This window comes from Salvelinus sp. IW2-2015, unplaced genomic scaffold (assembly GCF_002910315.2).
Source record: "Salvelinus sp. IW2-2015 unplaced genomic scaffold, ASM291031v2 Un_scaffold515, whole genome shotgun sequence".
NCBI lineage: Eukaryota > Metazoa > Chordata > Actinopteri > Salmoniformes > Salmonidae > Salvelinus > Salvelinus sp. IW2-2015.
Window position 1 is genome coordinate 481,386 of NW_019942566.1, and position 12,112 is coordinate 493,497.

Below are 12,112 nucleotides of genomic sequence, written 5' to 3' on the forward strand. Positions count from 1 at the left end.
GGAAAAGAGAGATTATTTAAAGGGTGACCTAATATGTGCTCTCATTAGAGGCGGTGGTTTTTCATTTCCTCTGATTGAGAGTCATATAAGGTCAGGTGTTTTCAAACCTGTTTGTTTGTTGGTGGTGTCCTTCCGTGTCTGTGTCTGTGTCTGTGTCTGTGCACCACACGGGACTGTTTTCGGTTTTGTTAGTTTATGTAGTCTGTTCCTGTTCTTGCGTTCTTCACGTGTATATGTAAGTTCGTGTTCAGGTCGTCTGCATCGTTTATTTGTTTTGTTTAGTTTATTCAAGTATAAGTTGTTTTTTCGTCGTGTTCTAATAAATCATTATGTTTCACAACCCGCTGCGCCTTGGTCGAATCACTATCCTCCTCGTATGAAGAAAAGAGAGGAACTCCGTTACAGAACCACTCCACCAAATAACCAACCAGCAGCGGTGTAAGGGAGGAAGGGCAACGCAAGAAGGAGGAATGGACATGGGAGGATGTTTTGGACGGTAAGGTTGCTACACATGGGAGGAGATCCTGGCTGGAAGGGATCGCTCCCATGGGAACAGCTGGAGGCACTGAGGAGAGCAGAGGAAACCGGAGAAGGGAACCGGCGTTATGAGGGGATGCGTCTAGCACGGAAGCCCGAAAAGCGTGAGTACTACCCAAAATTTCTTGGGGGGGCTAGAGGTAGTGGCCAAGGGCGGTAGGAGACCTGCGCCCACTTCCCAGGCTAACCGTGGAGAGCGGAGTACGGCAGACACGTGTTACGCAGTAGAGCGCAAGGTGTCTCCTTAGGTTTATTCCACCTCCCGCACTTGGTAGGGCTAGATTGGGCATTGAGCCAGGTGTCATGAGGCCGTCTCAACGCGTCTGGTCTCCAGTGCGTCTCCTCGGGCCGGCATACATGGCACTGCCTTAACGCATGGTTTCCCCGGTTCGCCTACATAGCCCGGTGCGGGTTTATTCACCTCCCGCACTGGGTCGGGCGACCGGGAGCATTCAACCAGGTAAGGTTGGGCAGGCTCAAATGCTCAAGAGAGCCAGTACGCCTGCACGTCCGGTATTTCCTGCGCCACCTCCCCGCCCAGTCCAGTACCAAACAGTGCTACACACGCACCAGGATTTTCCAGGTGCGTTTCCACGAGCCCTGTTCCTCCTCCACGCACTCTCCCTATGGTGCGTGTATCCAGTTCGGTGCCTCCAGTTCCGGCACCACGCACTAAGCCCACCTGTGCATCTTCCTGAGTCCCCGGTACACACTGTTACTTCTCCCCGTACTAGTCTGATGTGCGTGCATCAGCCCGGTGCCACCAGTGCGGTACCACGCAACAGGCACAGAGTACGCTTTGAGAGTCCAGTGTGCCTGTCCCTGCTCCCCGCACTACGTGAAGGTGCGTGTCCTTGGTCCGGTGCCCTCTCCGGCACCCACGCACCAGGTTACAGTGCGCCTTATTCCGGCCAGAGCCCCATCCGTCTCCCAGCGCATCTGAGCCATCCGTCTCCCAGCGCCATCTGAGCCATCGTCTGCCCAGCGCCGTCTGAGCCATCCGTCTGCCCAGCGCCGTCTGAGCCATCGTCTGCCCACGCCGTCTGAGCCATCCTCTGCCCAGCGCCATCTGAGCCATCCGCTCTGCCCAGCGCCGCAGAGCCGATAGTCAGTCAGGGAGCCGCTAGAGCCATTCGTCAGAGCAGGAATCTGCCAGAGCCGCCAACCAGAACCAAAAGGAATCTGCCAAAGCCCGGCCGCCCAACCCAAACAGGATCCCTGCCAGAGCCGCCAACAGACAGGATCTGCAGAGCCGCAACGAACGGATCTGCCAGAGCGCCAACCAGACAGGATCTGCAGAGCCGCCAACCAGACAGGATCTGCCAGAGCCCCACCAGACAGATCTGCAAGCGCAGAACAGGAATCTGCCAGAGCGCCAACCAGACAGGATCTGCGAGAGCCGCCAACCAGACAGGATCTGCAGAGCCCCGCCAACCAGACAGGACTGCCAGAGCCGCCAACCGAGCCAGGATTCGCCAGAGCGCCAACCAGACAGGATCTGCATGAGCCGCCAACCAGACAGGATCTGCGAGCCGCCAACCAGACAGGATCTGCCGAGCCGCCAGCCAGACAGGATCTGCAGAGCCGCCAGCGAGCATGAGCGTCCCAGAGCCGTCTGCCTGCCATGAGCGTCCAGAGCCGTCCGCCTGCCATGCGCCGCCAGAGCCGTCCGCTCTGCCATGAGCGTCCAGAGCCGTCCGCCTGCCACTGAGCGTCCAGAAGCCGTCCGCCAGCATGAGCGTCAGAGCCGTCAGCCAGTCATGAGCTGCCGCTCAGCCCAGAGCGGCCATTAATCCAGAACTGCCCCCAGTCCAGAGCTGTCCTCTCTGTCCGGAGCTGCCTTTCAGTCCGGAGTGCCCCCTCAGTCCAGAGCTGTCCTCTCTGTCCGGAGCTGCCTTTCAGTCCGGCAGTTGCCCTCTATCTGAGCTACCTCTCTATCCTGACCTACTCTCTGTCCTGTGCTATATCTCTGTCCTGAACTACCTTATCCTGGTGCTGCCTTGTCTCGCTGTTTACCAGGAATTTTAGTGGGTGGAATAGGAGGGTGGTCCAGTCGTAGGGGGAAACGGAAGCTGGATTGACTATGGTGGGTGGGGACCTCGCCCGAGCCCTGAGCCACCACCGTGGTCAAGCTCCACCCAGACCCTCCCTAAACTTTGTGCTGGTGCGCCCGGAGTTCTCACCTTAAGGGGGGGGTTTATGTCACGTTCCTGACCTGTTTTCTGTTAGTTTTGTATGTGTTAGTTGGTCAGGACGTGAGTTTGGGTGGGCAGTCTATGTTTCTGTTTCTATGTTGGTTTAAAGGGTGACCTATATATGGCTCTCAATAGAGGCAGGTGTTTTTCATTTCCTCTGAGAGTCATATTAAGGTAGGTGTTTTCAAACTGTTTTTGTTTTGTGGGTGGTTGTCTCCGTGTCTGTGTCTGTGCACCACCGGGACTGGTTTTCGGTTTGTTGTTTTATGTAGTCTGTTCTGTTCTTGCGTTCTTCACGTTTATGTTAAGTTCGTGTTCAGGTCTGTCTGCATCGTTTATTTGTTTTGTTAGTTTATTCAAGTATAGTTTGTTTTTCGTCTGTTCTAATAAATCATTATGTATTCACAACCCGCTGCGCCTTGGTCGAATCACTACTCTCTCTCTTCGTATGAGAAAGAGGGAACTCCGTTCCAACTCTCTCTCTCAACTCCATTCAAATTGCATCCAAAATAGATCATCCTGTTCTAGATTGATATATAGACATACGGTACCAGTCAAAAGTTTGGACACACCTACTCATTCCAGGGTTTTTCTAACACTATGAAGTAACACATATGGAATCATGTATTAACCAAAAAAGTGTTAAACAAATCAACATATATTTTATATTTGAGATTCTTCAAAGTATCCATCCTTTGCCTTGATGACAGCTTTGCACATCTGCTGCACCWGAATCGTATGTGACTTCTCGCTTTATCATGGTCTGAATGATGTGCTTAATTCCAGTCCATATAATACAGTATAATACAATACAGTTCAGTAATACAGTTCACACTCAAAAAGATTAGCCTACTGGAGCTAGTTTCATKTATTTACCCGAGCATATAGTTAGCTACATCTATGAACTTTTATGTTTTTCTGTCATATGTAATGTGCAGTAACCTGTATCATTTATTCTATCCTATTGGATAATGGCACAATAATTTGGGCTTTTTTGGGCTTGGGCTCATTAAATGTATTTAATGTAGGACTCATAAAATGTATTTAATGTACGGATGATCAGACTCAGGTAGCATCAGGCTTGAATTTTCCATCAAAGCTCTAAACAAATCCAGACAAAGGCCTATTTATATGCTTTATAAGCTTTTGAATGACACTTYCGGTTTTGGAGGGAAATACCGGGTTACCTGGGAGAAAGTGATTTATTCTCGGGATGGAACATGTAAAATACCGGGAAAATATTCAAGCCTATTGCATGCTCACCRGACATGTCACCCATTGAGTATGTTTGASATGCTCTGGATTGACGTGTACGACAGCGTATTCCAGTTCCGCCAATAGCCAGCTACTTCGCAAAGTCAATGAAGAGGATWGGGACAACATTMCACAGGCCTGATCAACTCTATGCGAAAGAGATGAGGCAAATGGTGGTCACACCAGATACTGACTGGTTTTCTTATCCACACCCCTACCTTTTTTGTTTTAGGTATCTGTGAACCACACATGCATGTCTGTATTCCAAGTGAAATCAGTAGATTAGGGCCTAATTTATTTATTTCAATTGGCTGATTTCCTTATATGAACTGTAACTCAGTAAAATCTTTGTAATTGTTGAATGTTGCATTTATATTTTTGTTCAGTATACAAGCCATGAGACTCCTAAACACTTGAACTGGACTGACCACCTGCTCTGATTCTCTGCACCTTACACACACACACACACACACACACATCACAACTGTTGCTACCAGAATTGATAAATAATTGCTAAATACTGCACAATTTAAACACCCTTCCCCAAAAGAAGTGTAAATATTGGACTATAAATTGTGCCTCCTTGTATTATACTTGTGCTAAAATGTTTATTCAACTGAGACATTTACTTTATGTTCATATTCTTATATTTTATTATTTCTTATTGTTGTTGCATTGTTGAGAAGCAACCTGCAAGTAAGCATTTCGTTGAATGGTGTATACCATGTGTATCCCGTATATAAGACTAATACAATTTGAAACTTAATGTGTGCATTCCCGCACCAACAAGCTCTGTAGCAGGATAGCTAACGCTAAAGTCAGGACCTTGACAAACTTAACAATGAGTGAGTGATGACCACGAAAACGCACAAGACTGAAGGGGTTGGGTTAAATGCGGATGACACATTTCAGTTGAAAGCATTCAGTTGAACAACTGACTAAGTATCCCCCTTTCCCCTTTATAGCTATGTTCAACAAGTATATTATTCTGGCTTTACCTAGCTCTGTTAGTGATGTTTGACCTTTTTTCATTTTTTAAAGAACTAATTAACCTGATTTTGTCAGACAGCAGCTCTATAGAGATGATAACTTAGAATTAAATAATAAAGTCATCAAATAAAACAAATGTAACATACGCAACAACTGAAATATTTTATTAAATTAAAGTTGTGAATAAACTGTGGTTAATAAGTGATAAGCAGTAATGGGCAGTCACTACCATCATGGGACTTTTATTAATTGTTTTATTCTGTGTTGTTACATCATTCAACCCACATAAAGCATAGCGCATTTAATGTTTAAAAAAAATATCGAAATCAAACAACGTGATTTGCTCAGCACTACTTGCTAGCTTGCTAGGTAATCAACCTCTGATGCAGTGGTTCTCAATCCTCTCCTCGCGGACCCCCAGTCATTCTATGGATTTGATCTATTCCAGAGCTAGCACACCTGATTCAACTTGACAACTAATCATCAAACCCTTGATTAGATTAATCAGGTGAGCTATACAGTAGTTCAGGGCTAATACAAAATTGTGAAAGTCTGGAGGTCCTAGAGGACAGATTTGAGAACAACTGCTCTGATGACATCTGCGACGATTACCTGTTTGATTACATGTTTGTTAACATGCATGAGCTGCATTTGAAGTTGCATGTGATCGTATCCACTCCTAGGTAAACAAAGAGCTTTCTGATTCCAAACTGCGCGCACTACTTTTCATGATGCGGCCGGGAAATGGGTCTATATATATATATATATATATATATATATATATATATATGTTGTTTGTCAATTGTATTACAGAGGGTGGAGCACGCAGAGGCCGTGATTAAGTTGCTGTGTGAGGAGTTCATGTCCTATTTTTTCCCCCTCTTTGTGTGAAACTAGTTTTAACTTAGAAGTAGGTGGATGATACAAATCAACGAGCATATACAGATATAACTGTTCTGTCCATATGTGTGTTGTTGTTTGTGTTGTCTATGTGTGTGTGTTTGTGTGTCTGTGTGTCTATACTGTTTGCGTGTGTGTGTGTGTGTGTGTGTGTGTGTGTGTGTGTGTGTGTGTGTGTGTGTGTGTGTGTGTGTGTGTGTGTGTGTGTGTGTGTGTGTGTGTGTGTGTTTGTGTGTGTGTCTATGGGTTTGTGTTTAGTGTAACAGTCAATGAATAAAAGGATAAGAAACTACTCAGACTGATTGTTATCAAGCCCAGTCTAAATAATAATAGTAATTTGGTGGGTGCTTATATTTGTCCTATTTCACACATATACAAGTGTGGTTTAATATGCATGTGTGAATTGRAATTGTGTTTTTTCCACATCCCACTTTCCCTGAGACACTGTCGGAGAGCGGGGTCATGGACAGGATCCGCCATTCAATGCAACCTAGGAGAAATTAGGGTTAAGTGCCTTGTTSAAGGGCACATCGGCAGATTTTTCACCTTGTCGGATCTGGGATTCGAACCTTTCAGTTACTGGCCCAAAGCTCTAACCACTAGGCTACAGTACCTGCAGCCCCTCATCAGCGCCTCCTCTAATAGACAGTAACCTGACATCACGTGTATTAAAAAGAAAACAGAAAAGCGCAAATCGACAAATTAACACTGGGGTCATTCAATTATAGTTATTACCTTGGCCACATTCTTAAAAACCATGGAAACCACATGTATTTCGTCCATGAAGTGCGACAATGGGAACTCTTTTCCGATTAGATGMCTAAATGAATTAGATTTCATTTCCTGAGCAAAATTACCAATCTGAATGTCCAGAATGTTCGTGGAATGAACTGAAAGTCAACTCTGCAGTGAAAAAACAAATGTTGTGTAACTGTATTGACTCTGATGTTACTGAACTGGTTTACCCTGGCTATGAACTTCCTTCTTTTGTCACACTAGCTGACATGCGGAAACCCTTTGAACCCATTATGAAAAATTACGCTTGGATTAAGTTTCAAATTGACAACTTCTCTAATTGAACTAGAAACACTTTAAGGAATACCGGAAAACCCCCACAGATGGAAAGACAGAGTAGAGTATTGGTAGGAAGGAGAGAGAGGCAGAGTGGGGGAGGGAGGAAAGGAACAGGACTGAATTGGAGAGGTTTGCTTACCGCCCAAAGTCGGTAAGGAGAGGTTTGCCCACCGCCCAAAGTCTCTCTTGGAACTGCAGCATCTGATAGGTGAAGCCCATCCCCTCCTGACCAATGAGGTTCTTGCAGGGCACGTGCACGTCATCGAAGAAGACCTCGGCTGTGTCGGAAGACATCCCCATCTTGTCGATCTTGCGGGCGATGTGAACCCCTGCGAGGGAAACAACGAAGAGAGAGACGGAGCATCATCATGTGGGTCTTGAGTGGGACACCAGAGGCTATGCGCTAGCTCCCTAATGGAATAACACAGCAGAGTGAAATGACAATGTAAACCCTTGGTTTTAGGACACTGGCATCTGTCAAGAGCACTGAAAATTGGAGTAATCAGACGTACTATATTACAAAAATGTAATTCCACATTTTCTTGTTGTCACGATTCCCGCCGAAGTCGGCTCCTCTCCTTGTTTGGGCGGTGCTCGGCGGTCGACGTCATCGGTCTTCTAGCCATCGCCGCTCCACCTTTCATTTTCCATTTGTTTTGTCTTGTTTTTCCGCACACCTGTTTTACATGCCCTCATCACTCTATGTGTATATTATCCTCTGTTCCCCCCATGTCTGTGTGTGTAATTGTTCGTTACGTGTCATGTGTGACACTTCATGCTGGTTTTCGCCGGGTCTTGTTTGGAACCCGTGGTATTATATGCTGTACATTATTTGTGTGACGAGTGCGCTATTTGCTTTTGCCTTTGGCGGGAGTGTCGTTACGCAGTTGCGTCCGACTGTTTTCCTTCTGCCAAATAAAGTGTGCCTGTTCACTCATCTCTGCTCTCCTGCACCTGACTTCAGTTAACCAATTGCGCACACTGTTGACACTTGTTATACCTTGAATTTAAAATGGATTCAATTGTGATTTTTTTGGTCACTGGCCTAAGAGAGAGAGAGCGAGAGAGAGAGAGACACTGCTTTTGGACTGTACTCTTAATAGATGTAATTCTAATTCCAGTTTGTCAGTTCCAGATKTATCCTGATCCATGGAGCCACAGCTTAAAAACAGAGAATATTAGAAACAGATCATCTTGGATCCATGACACTGTATGATCTAAACCCAATATGACGCCAAGTACTGTAGAATAACCTTTTCCAAACAACTGTGATCCACACACTTTTCTTGTCACGACTTCCGCCGAAGTCGGCTCCTCTCCTTGTTCGGGCGACGTTCGGCRATCGACGTCACCGGCTTTCTAGCCACTGCCGCTCCATTTTTCATCTTTCCTTTTGTTTTGTCTTGTTCCATACACACCTGGTTTACATTCCCTAATCATACTGAATGTATTTAGTCCTCTGTTCCCCTACTTGTCTTTGTGTGTAATTGTTATTGTTAGATGGTGTTTTGTCTGGCGCTATACTTTATTATTGTTTCCGTGTTATTTTGGCACGTAGATTTTTCATGTATGTCATTTATGGAACCGAATTAAAGTGTGCCTATTTATTTCACTCTGCTCCCCTGCACCTGACTTCGCCTCMTTATACACTCCTAACATTTCCGACCTGAGTGGTTGAGTTCTTACTGAGAATCCACTTTAGGGGAAGCGGAAGTCAGGCCAAAATAAAAGACTAGTGGGATACTAAATTAAGGCAACTTACTAGCAACATCGGAACCGGCTCCCACTTCACTCCCAGACAGGCCACTTTGTCTCCCATTATGGAGGGCAGCAGAAACTCCTTCTTCAGCTCTTCAGAGCCAAACCTACAGTACCACAACACACAGAGACAGTGGTGTTGAAGAGCTGTTCAAGTAACTGTTCCGGTAGACTTCCAGTCATTGCTCTAACGCAGTAGCTCACAAACTACCTTCAACTTCTTCAAACTGCACGTGGAGATATACAAATGGAATTCATTAGTTTATCTTAGTAGAAAGCGGGCTTAATTGCCAAAATCTACTATCCCTTTAAGCTTATTTTGCTATGTACAATGAATAGTTGATTGACTCATTATGAATAACATGATCTATATATTTAAACATCTGTATTAGAATACTTCTAGAAGTCACTGAGCCCTAGTTTTGGATTGTTGGTGTTGCATGTTGAAACTCAGATGAGTAGGCCGTCTGTAATAGTGTCTTCACAAAAGCTTGACTTTATAAATGTTTATGTGTGTGTAATAAACAGAGGCTAATTACCATAGAGATTAAAATAAACATTCTTCATTTGCTCATAAAGAAAACAGCATGCCTATGTGCCAGATGGGTGCAGTATATACCTTACCCAGCCAGGGCAGGTGTGGCCATATCAGTCTGGACTCCGATGGCCATGGGGATGCCTCCACAGCGGATGTTGCACAGCTTATCTGACACGGCAATACTGTAGCTGAAGTCCAGGCCTAGGCCTCCATACTCTGCACAGCACACATAAACACAAACACCCTCTTATAGGAATAGTTCAGCCCGGACACATAACATACAAACATCCACTTAAAGGGATAGTTCACCCAGGACACATAACACACACACACCCTCTTAAAGGGATCGTTCACCCAGGACACATAACACACAAACACCCTCTTAAAGGGATAGTTCACCCAGGACACATAACACACAAACACCCTCTTAAAGGGATAGTTCACCAGGACACATAACACAAAACACCCACTTAAAGGGATAGTTCACCCAGGACACATAACACACAAACCATCCCTCTAAAGGGATAGTTACCCCGGACACATAAACACAAACACCTCTTAAAGGGATAGTTCACCCAGACACATAACACACAAACACCCACTTAAAGGGATAGTTCACCCAGGACACATAACACACAAACACCCTCTTAAAGGGATCGTTCACCCAGGACACATAACATACAAACACCCTCTTAAAGGGATCGTTCACCCAGGACAAATAACATACAAACACCCTCTTAAAGGGATAGTTCACCCACATTAGAAAATACATATTTGTTGTCTTTACCCTGTAAGCAGTCTATGGACATTGTAAGACAGCAAGCCCGGCTTTTAGTTCAGCGAGCCACTGTCTCCAAATGCTAACATTTGAGCATTTGCGGCACAAATTCAATGCTAAATTAGCATATTTCGTGCTTCATGTCCAAATCACCTTAAAGTAACTTAATTGCACTATGCAAACAATTAAATATACTTTAGCATATCCTAGTAACCTGGGTGACCGGCAACCTAATAAGCAAGGCTTGGAATGTATTTAAATGTGAACATATTCAATGAAAGTAGCTGTAAAGTGACGCAGAAAATAGAATACATTCAAAAGGATTTCTGTTTTTCTTGAAGAGTATAAGATCATTGGTGTATCATGACAGTTATGTAAATTGCCCTTTCAGGTAAAACATCGGGTCTTTAAAGATTCTGACCAAATTCACATTCACATCACTATGTGAGTCATAGATCTGTCATTGAAGGCAAGTCTAAGAAGCGGTAGATCTGTTCTATGTACGCTTTTTCTATGCTTCCCGTTCTTAAGTTAAAAAGGTTTTGTACACCAGCTTCAAACTGCCGAACATGCAATATTTTAGTTATTGAAAATATATTTAATAGCGGTTTAGATGGTACAATGATCCTCTACACTATACATTGCTTGTTTTGTCACATACTGTAAATGGAAATTAGGCAAACTATTAGAACTTTAGCAACCAGGAAATTTCTGCATATTGCACCGTGTTAAACCATCTAACTGTCGGTTATCTCACAGAGGGAACTCCACACCTCCCCCTTTCTTTTCTCTTCATTATCTGTTACCTAACACAGCTTAAAATGAGTGGGCACTTTCCACACAAGACAGAGAGCGCTGAAGGCCAACTAGCAATCTTTTAAATGTTCAGTAAAGTTAATCTATGTTAATGCACCCATTTTATGTTTCAATAGAGAATTTCTCTGCAGTTCTGATCTGATGCCCATATATTTGTCAAGCTATCTGAACAAAATGCGTTAATGTAAAAAAAGAAAAACAATATCAAATTGGGCAATTTACATGAATCAACTAGCTCTAATCTGCCGAATGGAACCAGACAGTAATTCAATGGGAAAATGACAACAGTCTGACACCTCTGTCAGATTTCATAACTTCACAAACCCCAACTAAACATCAGACGCGAGATAAAAAGACACAAAAAGACACTAATGATGACGAGGATGAATAACTACAAGAACATTTTGACACCAGAGAGTTTTATCCTCTCCTCTCCAGCCAGAATGGTCAGATTCACCTGCCAAATGTCTTTCAGAATGTTGAAGTCAGTGGAAAAACTGTGTGGAGATAAATGTGTGACAGGCCTGGAACCCCGTTGAGGATAATATTGACAGTTGGAAATGCAGAAGGTTCGACAGAGTTTTAGCAAAATAGCTGGGCGTGGTAGTGGAGCAACGGAAAGCAAACAATGTCASCCGTAGATATCCCTTACATGTGTGTCGTTACAGGACGGGATTCCACTATAGCACAACAATGACCCACTTACAACAAACAACAACTTTAAAGGCTTAATGAAGMCTTCATAAGCCCTTTATAAGGTCTACATAAGCCCTTCATAAGCCCTTCATAAGGTATACATAACTGCATTATAAGCCCCTCTTCAGGAAAATGAGCAGTAACAATGTTAGAGTGGCGTTAGAGAGATGTAACAAATCCAACCGTTTAATTGGCCGCGACTCCAGAGTGTTCCCATGACTTTCAATGAGAATGCTATAGTACGTAAATTAGAATCCCAAAAAGTAAGTGTGCTCAAAATTACTTCATTTAGGATAAGAATAACGAGTTACCGGTATAGTATGTGTAATATTATTATATTATTACTAAATGACTGAGAGAGAGAGAAGAGGGCACTGAGGAGTGATACAGTAGCTAAAGTCAGGGTAACATAACATTGGACAATCATAACAGAACTATCAGAAAAATGCTGGTCAGTGGAAAACCCAGCCGGGTTGCCAAGCCTCATCAGTCTGGTCGGAGACTGGCCAATGTCAGAGGCTGAATTTTGGATCCCACTGTCCTGTCTGAGGGTGGAATAACATCATGAACACACAC

The 12,112-nt window shown here is 44.2% G+C and overlaps 1 protein-coding gene across 1 annotated transcript in view; it reads right to left on the bottom strand.

The window, feature by feature from the left end:
- Positions 1 to 12,112, bottom strand: part of LOC112068430 (probable acyl-CoA dehydrogenase 6) — a 30,112-nt gene that overhangs the window by 6,645 nt on the left and 11,355 nt on the right. The window contains exons 2-4 of the mRNA XM_070438153.1: positions 9,333 to 9,492; positions 8,713 to 8,815; positions 7,090 to 7,279 (exon numbers count right to left, since the gene is read on the bottom strand). Of these exons, the coding sequence (XP_070294254.1) occupies positions 7,090 to 7,279; positions 8,713 to 8,815; positions 9,333 to 9,492 (453 nt within the window). The remainder of the gene's footprint in view (positions 1 to 7,089; positions 7,280 to 8,712; positions 8,816 to 9,332; positions 9,493 to 12,112) is intronic.